General features: G+C 34.0%; 1 protein-coding gene across 3 annotated transcripts in view; it reads right to left on the bottom strand.

The window, feature by feature from the left end:
* Positions 1-6: 6 nt before the first annotated feature.
* Positions 7-10,376, bottom strand: part of LOC121515135 (kelch-like protein 25) — a 65,729-nt gene continuing 55,359 nt past the window's right edge. For 2 of the 3 annotated variants that reach the window (XM_041795754.1, XM_041795756.1), the window contains one exon: positions 190-317. Coding sequence is in view for 1 of the 3 variants with exons in the window: in XM_041795757.1 (XP_041651691.1) it covers positions 198-317 (120 nt within the window). In the remaining 2 variants the exon portion in view is untranslated. Of the gene's footprint in view, positions 318-10,376 lie in introns of all 3 variants that reach the window. The other variant, XM_041795757.1, reaches the window with a different exon arrangement.

The following is a 10,376-nucleotide window of genomic DNA, read 5'->3' as shown; positions in this document are numbered from 1 at the left end:
GACCTGCTGGGACATGGTCAGGACCTGCTGGGTAAGTCTGAGGCTACCAGGAAACAGTGCTGCCCCCCCGGTGCTGTGATGGTAGAAACGTGGCAGTATGTACAGGTGTTGGCGTCACGGCTCCATCAGGGTCTGTCAGGACTGATCACACGTAGAAGATGTCAGAGAGGAAGAGGAGGGTCTGTGTGGGCGCCGGCTCAGGGCCGTGATGAAGGAAGCTTCAGGAGTGTCAGTACTGAGGTCTGGCTGATCCACAACAGCGGTCCCTGGATCCTGGCTGGAGTCTCAGAGATCCTCCACATCCTAGTCTTCATCAGCTGGAGGACAGGCAAGACAGAAACCATCAGACCTCTTCATCATCATCATCATCATAATCATCATCATCATAATCGCACTACCCCTGTCTTCATCATCATCATCATCATCATCATCATCATCATCATCACACCAACCCTGTCTTCATCTTCATCATCATCATCATCATCACACTACCCCTGTCTTCATCATCATCATCATCATCATCATCATCATCACACCAACCCTGTCTTCATCTTCATCATCATCATCATCATCACACTACCCCTGTCTTCATCATCATCATCATCACACTACCCCTGTCTTCATCATCATCATCATCACACCAACCCTGTCTTCATCTTCATCATCATCACACTACCCCTGTCTTCATCATCATCATCATCACACTACCCCTGTCTTCATCATCATCATCATCACACCAACCCTGTCTTCATCTTCATCATCATCATCATCATCACACCAACCCTGTCTTCATCTTCATCATCATCACACTACCCCTGTCTTCATCATCATCATCATCACACCAACCCTGTCTTCATCTTCATCATCATCACACTACCCCTGTCTTCATCTTCATCATCATCACACTACCCCTGTCTTCATCATCATCATCATCACACTACCCCTGTCATCATCATCATCATCATCATCATCACACCAACCCTGTCTTCATCATCATCATCATCATCATCACACTACCCCTGTCTTCATCATCATCATCATCACACTACCCTGTCTTCATCTTCATCATCATCATCACATCAACCCTGTCTTCATCTTCATCATCATCATCATCATCACACAAACCCTGTCTTCATCATCATCATCATCATCATCATCATCACACCAACCCTGTGGGCAACATCATCTTTAGTCACTCTAAAAAATCAAACTCTGGCTTTAGTTACTCTATAAATCAAACTCTGACTTTAGTTACTCTACAAATCAAACTCTGGCTTTAGTTACTCTATAAATCAAACTCTGGCTTTAGTTACTCTGTGAATCAAACTCTGACTTTAGTTACTCTATAAATCAATCTCTGACTTTAGTTACTCTACAAATCAAACTCTGGCTTTAGTTACTCTATAAATCAAACTCTGGCTTTAGTTACTCTGTGAATCAAACTCTGGCTTTAGTTATTTTATAAATCAAACTCTGACTTTAGTTACTCTACAAATCAAACTCTGGCTTTAGTTACTCTATAAATCAAACTCTGACTTTAGTTACTCTATAAATCAATCTCTGACTTTAGTTACTCTACAAATCAAACTCTGGCTTTAGTTACTCTATAAATCAAACTCTGACTTTAGTTACTCTATAAATCAATCTCTGACTTTAGTTACTCTACAAATCAAACTCTGGCTTTAGTTACTCTATAAATCAAACTCTGGCTTTAGTTACTCTGTGAATCAAACTCTGGCTTTAGTTATTTTATAAATCAAACTCTGACTTTAGTTACTCTACAAATCAAACTCTGGCTTTAGTTACTCTATAAATCAAACTCTGACTTTAGTTACTCTATAAATCAAACTCTGACTTTAGTTACTCTATAAATCAAACTCTGGCTTTAGTTACTCTATAAATCAAACTCTGACTTTAGTTACTCTATAAATCAATCTCTGACTTTAGTTACTCTACAAATCAAACTCTGGCTTTAGTTACTCTATAAATCAAACTCTGGCTTTAGTTACTCTGTGAATCAAACTCTGGCTTTAGTTATTTTCTAAAACAAACTCTGACTTAAGTTACTCTACAAATCAAACTCTGGCTTTAGTTACTCTATAAATCAAACTCTGGCTTTAGTTACTCTATAAATCAAACTCTGGCTTTAGTTACTCTATAAATCAAACTCTGGCTTTAGTTACTCTGTGAATCAAACTCTGGCTTTAGTTATTTTATAAATCAAACTCTGACTTTAGTTACTCTACAAATCAAACTCTGGCTTCAGTAACTCTTTAAATCAAACTCTGGCTTTAGTTACTCTACAAATCAAACTCTGATTTTAGTTACTCTATAAATCAAACTCTGGCTTTAGTTACTCTATAAATCAAACTCTGACTTTAGTTACTCTTTAAATCAAACTCTGGCTTTAGTTACTCTGTAAATCAAACTCTGACTTTAGTTACTCTATGAATCAAACTCTGGCTTTAGTAACTCTTTAAATCAAACTCTGGCTTTAGTTACTCTACAAATCAAACTCTGACTTTAGTTACTCTACAAATCAAACTCTGGCTTTAGTTACTCTACAAATCAAACTCTGACTTTAGTTACTCTTTAAATCAAACTCTGGCTTTAGTTACTCTACAAATCAAAATCTGGCTTTAGTTACTCTACAAATCAAACTCTGGCTTTAGTTACTCTTTAAATCAAACTCTGGCTTTAGTTACTCTATAAATCAAACTCTGGCTTTAGTTACTCTATGAATCAAACTCTGGCTTCAGTTACTCTATGAATCAAACTCTGGCTTTAGTTACTCTATAAATCAAACTCTGGCTTTAGTTACTCTATAAATCAAACTCTGACTTTAGTTACTCTATGAATCAAACTCTGGCTTTAGTAACTCTTTAAATCAAACTCTGGCTTTAGTTACTCTACAAATCAAACTCTGACTTTAGTTACTCTACAAATCAAACTCTGGCTTTAGTTACTCTACAAATCAAACTCTGACTTTAGTTACTCTTTAAATCAAACTCTGGCTTTAGTTACTCTACAAATCAAAATCTGGCTTTAGTTACTCTACAAATCAAACTCTGGCTTTAGTTACTCTTTAAATCAAACTCTGGCTTTAGTTACTCTATGAATCAAACTCTGGCTTTATTTACTCTATAAATCAAACTCTGGCTTTAGTTACTCTATGAATCAAACTCTGGCTTCAGTTACTCTATGAATCAAACTCTGGCTTTAGTTACTCTATAAATCAAACTCTGGCTTTAGTTACTCTATAAATCAAACTCTGGCTTTAGTTACTCTTTGAATCAAACTCTGGCTTTAGTTACTCTTTAAATCAAACTCTGGCTTTAGTTACTCTATGAATCAAACTCTGGCTTTATTTACTATATAAATCAAACTCTGGCTCTAGTTACTCTATAAATCTAATGAAATTAAACTGTGTATCTTTGTGTTTAACTTAATTAACTCTGGTTTGACTGTGGAACCGAAGGAGGAGTGAAAATGCTGCTCAAACGGCCATGCCTGCTCTAAAAAGCTTAGGTCTCTGTTAATTATGAAAGACTTCCTGCTGCATGACAACCACACACCGACACCGTCATATACACACTTTCACAGACCTGCAAACAGACATATAATCTCTCTCTGGTGGTTTAATGCAGAGCTCCTCCTTTATGTTAAAGCCTGACAGCAGATTAGTCTGTTTATTCCTGCCTGCACACCCAGCACCCTGTCTGTGAGGAGCTGCGAGGATTAGCAGAATTATTGGAATGCGTGTGTGGAGATGATATTTCTGAGAGGAGAATCTCATAAATCCTGAGGAGAAGAGACGCTGATCAGAGGAGTGGAACTGACAGAACACCAACCACCCATAAATCTGTACACCACCAAGATCCATCTATACAACATTTCAGGAATCATTTTACCAGCCAACTCAGAGTAACTAAACCCAGAGTTTGATTTATAGAGTAACTAAAGCCAGAGTTTGATTTACAGAGTTACTAGAGCCAGAGTTTGATTTATAGAGTAACTAAAGCCAGAGTTTGATTTATAGAGTAACAAAAGACAGAGTTTGATTTACAAGGTTACTAGAGCCAGAGTTTGATTTATAGAGTAACTAAAGCCAGAGTTTGATTTACAGAGTTACTAGAGCTAGAGTTTGATTTATAGAGTAACTAAAGCCAGAGTTTGATTTACAGAGTTACTAGAGCCAGAGTTTGATTTATAGAGTAAAAAAAGCCAGAGTTTGATTTATAGAGTAACTAAAGCCAGAGTTTGATTTATAGAGTAACTAAAGTCAGAGTTTGATTTGCAGAGTTACTAGAGCCAGAGTTTGATTCATAGAGTAACAAAAGCCAGAGTTTGATTTATAGAGTAACAAAAGTCAGAGTTTGATTTATAGAGTAACTAAAGCCAGAGTTTGATTTGTAGAATAACTGAAGCCAGAGTTTGATTTATAGAGTAACTAAAGCCAGAGTTTGATTTATAGAGTAACAAAAGCCAGAGTTTGATTTATAGAGTAACTAAAGCCAGAGTTTGATTTATAGAATCAAAGCCAGAGTTTGATTTATAAAGTAACTAAAGTCAGAGTTTGATTCATTGAGTAACTAAAGCCAGAGTTTGATTTATAGAGTAACTAAATCCAGAGTTTGATTTACAGAGTTACTAAAGCCAGAGTTTGATTTATAGAGTAATTAAAGCCAGAGTTTGATTTACAGAGTTACTAAAGCCAGAGTTTGATTTGTAGAGTAATTAAAGCCAGAGTTTGATTTATAGAGTAACAAAAGACAGAGTTTGATTTACAAGGTTACTAGAGCAAGAGTTTGATTTATAGAGTAACTAAAGCCAGAGTTTGATTTACAGAGTTACTAAAGCCAGAGTTTGATTTATAGAGTAATTAAAGCCAGAGTTTGATTTATAGAGTAACAAAAGACAGAGTTTGATTTACAAGGTTACTAGAGCCAGAGTTTGATTTATAGAGTAACTAAAGCCAGAGTTTGATTTACAGAGTTACTAGAGCTAGAGTTTGATTTATAGAGTAACTAAAGCCAGAGTTTGATTTACAGAGTTACTAGAGCCAGAGTTTGATTTATAGAGTAACAAAAGCCAGAGTTTGATTTATAGAGTAACTAAAGCCAGAGTTTGATTTATAGAGTAACTAAAGTCAGAGTTTGATTTGCAGAGTTACTAGAGCCAGAGTTTGATTCATAGAGTAACAAAAGCCAGAGTTTGATTTATAGAGTAACAAAAGTCAGAGTTTGATTTATAGAGTAACTAAAGCCAGAGTTTGATTTGTAGAATAACTGAAGCCAGAGTTTGATTTATAGAGTAACTAAAGCCAGAGTTTGATTTATAGAGTAACAAAAGCCAGAGTTTGATTTATAGAGTAACTAAAGCCAGAGTTTGATTTATAGAGTAACTAAAGCCAGAGTTTGATTTATAAAGTAACTAAAGTCAGAGTTTGATTCATTGAGTAACTAAAGCCAGAGTTTGATTTATAGAGTAACTAAATCCAGAGTTTGATTTACAGAGTTACTAGAGCCAGAGTTTGATTTATAGAGTAACTAAAGCCAGAGTTTGATTTACAGAGTAACTAAAGCCAGAGTTTGATTTATAGAGTAACTAAAGCCAGAGTTTGATTTACAGAGTTACTAGAGCCAGAGTCTGATTTATAGAGTAACAAAAGCCAGAGTTTGATTTATAGAGTAACTAAAGCCAGAGTTTGATTTATAGAGTAACTAAAGTCAGAGTTTGATTTACAGAGTTACTAGAGCCAGAGTTTGATTTATAGAGTAACTAAAGCCAGAGTTTGATTTGTAGAGTAACTAAAGCCAGAGTTTGATTTATAGAGTAACTAAAGCCAGAGTTTAATTTACAAAGTAACTAGAGCCAGAGTTTGATTTATAGAGTAACTAAAGTCAGAGTTTGATTTAGAGAGTAACTGAACCCAGAGTTTGATTTATAATGTAACTAAAGCCAGAGTTTGATTTATAGAGTAACTAAAGCCAGAGTTTGATTTATAAAGTAACTAAAGTCAGAGTTTGATTCATTGAGTAACTAAAGCCAGAGTTTGATTTGTAGAGTAACTAAATCCAGAGTTTGATTTATAGAGTTACTAGAGCCAGAGTTTGATTTTTGGAGTAACCAAAGTCAGAGTTTGATTAAGAGAGTAACTGAACCCAGAGTTTGATTTATAGAGTAACTAAAGCCAGAGTTTGATTTATAGAGTAACTAGAGCCAGAGTTTGATTTATAGAGTAACTAAAGTCAGAGTTTGATTTGTAGAGTAAATAAAGTCAGAGTTTGATTTATAGAGTCACTAAAGTCAGAGTTTGATTTAGAAAGTTACTAGAGCCAGAGTTTGATTTATAGAGTAACTAAAGCCAGAGTTTGATTTACAGAGTTACCAGAGCTAGAGTTTGATTTATAGAGTAACTAAAGCCAGAGTTTGATTTACAGAGTTACTAGAGCCAGAGTTTGATTTATAGAGTAACAAAAGCCAGAGTTTGATTTATAGAGTAACTAAAGCCAGAGTTTGATTTATAGAGTAACTAAAGTCAGAGTTTGATTTGCAGAGTTACTAGAGCCAGAGTTTGATTTATAGAGTAACAAAAGCCAGAGTTTGATTTATAGAGTAACAAAAGTCAGAGTTTGATATATAGAGTAACTAAAGCCAGAGTTTGATTTGTAGAGTAACTGAAGCCAGAGTTTGATTTGTAGAGTAACTAAAGCCAGAGTTTGATTTATAGATTAACTAAAGCCAGAGTTTGATTTATAGAGTAACTAAAGCCAGAGTTTGATTTATAAAGTAACTAAAGTCAGAGTTTGATTCATAGAGTAACTAAAGCCAGAGTTTGATTTGTAGAGTAACTAAATCCAGAGTTTGATTTACAGAGTTACTAGAGCCAGAGTTTGATTTATAGAGTAATTAAAGCCAGAGTTTGATTTATAGAGTAACAAAAGACAGAGTTTGATTTACAAGGTTACTAGAGCAAGAGTTTGATTTATAGAGTAACTAAAGCCAGAGTTTGATTTACAGAGTTACTAAAGCCAGAGTTTGATTTATAGAGTAATTAAAGCCAGAGTTTGATTTATAGAGTAACAAAAGACAGAGTTTGATTTACAAGGTTACTAGAGCCAGAGTTTGATTTATAGAGTAACTAAAGCCAGAGTTTGATTTACAGAGTTACTAGAGCTAGAGTTTGATTTATAGAGTAACTAAAGCCAGAGTTTGATTTACAGAGTTACTAGAGCCAGAGTTTGATTTATAGAGTAACAAAAGCCAGAGTTTGATTTATAGAGTAACTAAAGCCAGAGTTTGATTTATAGAGTAACTAAAGTCAGAGTTTGATTTGCAGAGTTACTAGAGCCAGAGTTTGATTCATAGAGTAACAAAAGCCAGAGTTTGATTTATAGAGTAACAAAAGTCAGAGTTTGATTTATAGAGTAACTAAAGCCAGAGTTTGATTTGTAGAATAACTGAAGCCAGAGTTTGATTTATAGAGTAACTAAAGCCAGAGTTTGATTTATAGAGTAACTAAAGCCAGAGTTTGATTTATAGAGTAACTAAAGCCAGAGTTTGATTTATAGAGTAACTAAAGCCAGAGTTTGATTTATAAAGTAACTAAAGTCAGAGTTTGATTCATTGAGTAACTAAAGCCAGAGTTTGATTTATAGAGTAACTAAATCCAGAGTTTGATTTACAGAGTTACTAGAGCCAGAGTTTGATTTATAGAGTAACTAAAGCCAGAGTTTGATTTACAGAGTAACTAAAGCCAGAGTTTGATTTATAGAGTAACTAAAGCCAGAGTTTGATTTACAGAGTTACTAGAGCCAGAGTCTGATTTATAGAGTAACTAAAGCCAGAGTTTGATTTATAGAGTAACTAAAGCCAGAGTTTGATTTATAGAGTAACTAAAGTCAGAGTTTGATTTATAGAGTAACTAAAGCCAGAGTTTGATTTACAGAGTAACTAAAGCCAGAGTTTGATTTATAGAGTAACTAAAGCCAGAGTTTGATTTATAGAGTAACTAAAGCCAGAGTTTAATTTACAAAGTAACTAGAGCCAGAGTTTGATTTATAGAGTAACTAAAGTCAGAGTTTGATTTAGAGAGTAACTGAACCCAGAGTTTGATTTATAATGTAACTAAAGCCAGAGTTTGATTTATAGAGTAACTAAAGCCAGAGTTTGATTTATAAAGTAACTAAAGTCAGAGTTTGATTCATTGAGTAACTAAAGCCAGAGTTTGATTTGTAGAGTAACTAAATCCAGAGTTTGATTTATAGAGTTACTAGAGCCAGAGTTTGATTTTTGGAGTAACCAAAGTCAGAGTTTGATTAAGAGAGTAACTGAACCCAGAGTTTGATTTATAGAGTAACTAAAGCCAGAGTTTGATTTATAGAGTAACTAGAGCCAGAGTTTGATTTATAGAGTAACTAAAGTCAGAGTTTGATTTGTAGAGTAAATAAAGTCAGAGTTTGATTTATAGAGTCACTAAAGTCAGAGTTTGATTTACAAAGTTACTAGAGCCAGAGTTTGATTTATAGAGTAACTAAAGCCAGAGTTTGATTTACAGAGTTACCAGAGCTAGAGTTTGATTTATAGAGTAACTAAAGCCAGAGTTTGATTTACAGAGTTACTAGAGCCAGAGTTTGATTTATAGAGTAACAAAAGCCAGAGTTTGATTTATAGAGTAACTAAAGCCAGAGTTTGATTTATAGAGTAACTAAAGTCAGAGTTTGATTTGCAGAGTTACTAGAGCCAGAGTTTGATTTATAGAGTAACAAAAGCCAGAGTTTGATTTATAGAGTAACAAAAGTCAGAGTTTGATATATAGAGTAACTAAAGCCAGAGTTTGATTTGTAGAGTAACTGAAGCCAGAGTTTGATTTATAGAGTAACTAAAGCCAGAGTTTGATTTATAGATTAACTAAAGCCAGAGTTTGATTTATAGAGTAACTAAAGCCAGAGTTTGATTTATAAAGTAACTAAAGTCAGAGTTTGATTCATAGAGTAACTAAAGCCAGAGTTTGATTTGTAGAGTAACTAAATCCAGAGTTTGATTTACAGAGTTACTAGAGCCAGAGTTTGATTTACAGAGTAACTAAAGCCAGAGTTTGATTTGTAGAGTAAATAAAGTCAGAGTTTGATTTACAAAGTAACTAAAGCCAGAGTTTGATTTGTAGAGTAAATAAAGCCAGAGTTTGATTTACAGAGTAACTAAAGCTAGAGTTTGATTTGTAGAGTAAATAAAGCCAGAGTTTGATTTACAGAGTAACTACAGCCAGAGTTTGATTTTTAGAGTAACTAAAGTCAGAGTTTGATTTACAGAGTTACCAAAGCCAGAGTTTAATTTATAGAGTAACTAAAGCCAGATTTTGATTTGTAGAGTAACTAAAGCCAGAGATTGATTTGTAGAGTAACGAAAGTCAGAGTTTGATTTAAAGAGTAACTAAAGCCAGAGTTTGATTTGTACAGTAACTAAAGTCAGAGTTTTATTTACAGAGTAACGAAAGCCAGAGTTTGATTTGTAGAGTAACTACATCCAGGTTGATTTATAGAGTTCCCAAAGCCAGAGTTTGATTTACAGAGTAACTAAAGTCAGAGTTTGATTTACAGTAACTAAAGTCAGAGTTTGATTTACAGAGTAACTAAAGTCAGAGTTTGATTTGTAGAGTAACTAAAGCCAGAGTTTGATTTGTAGAGTAACTAAAGCCAGAGTTTGATTTATAGAGTTACTAAAGTCAGAGTTTGATTTGTAGAGTAATTAAAGCCAGAGTTTGATTTGTAGAATAACTAAAGCCAGAGTTTTTTTTGTAGAGTAACTAAAGTCAGAGTTTGATTTACAGAGTAACTAAAGTCAGAGTTTGATTTGTAGAGTTACTAAAGCCAGAGTTTGATTCATAGAGTAACTAAAGTCAGAGTTTGATTTACAGAGTAACTAAAGCCAGAGTTTGATTTAAAGAGTAACTAAAGTCAGAGTTTGATTTATAGAGTAACTAAAGCCAGAGTTTGATTTATAGAGTAACTAAAATCAGAGTTTGATTTGTAGAGTAACTAAAGCCAGAGTTTGATTTAAAGAGTTACTGAAGCCAGAGTTTGATTTATAGAGTAACTAAAGTCAGAGTTTGATTTACAGAGTAACTAAAGCCAGAGTTTGATTTGTAGAGTAAATAAAGTCAGAGTTTGATTTACAAAGTAACTAAAGCCAGAGTTTGATTTGTAGAGTAAATAAAGTCAGAGTTTGATTTACAGAGTAACTAAAGCTAGAGTTTGATTTGTAGAGTAAATAAAGCCAGAGTTTGATTTACAGAGTAACTACAGCCAGAGTTTGATTTTTAGAGTAACTAAAGTCAGAGTTTGATTTACAGAGTTACCAAAGCCAGAGTTTAA

Source organism: Cheilinus undulatus, linkage group 9 (genome assembly GCF_018320785.1).
Source record: "Cheilinus undulatus linkage group 9, ASM1832078v1, whole genome shotgun sequence".
NCBI lineage: Eukaryota > Metazoa > Chordata > Actinopteri > Labriformes > Labridae > Cheilinus > Cheilinus undulatus.
This window is presented reverse-complemented; position numbering and strand designations above follow the sequence as displayed.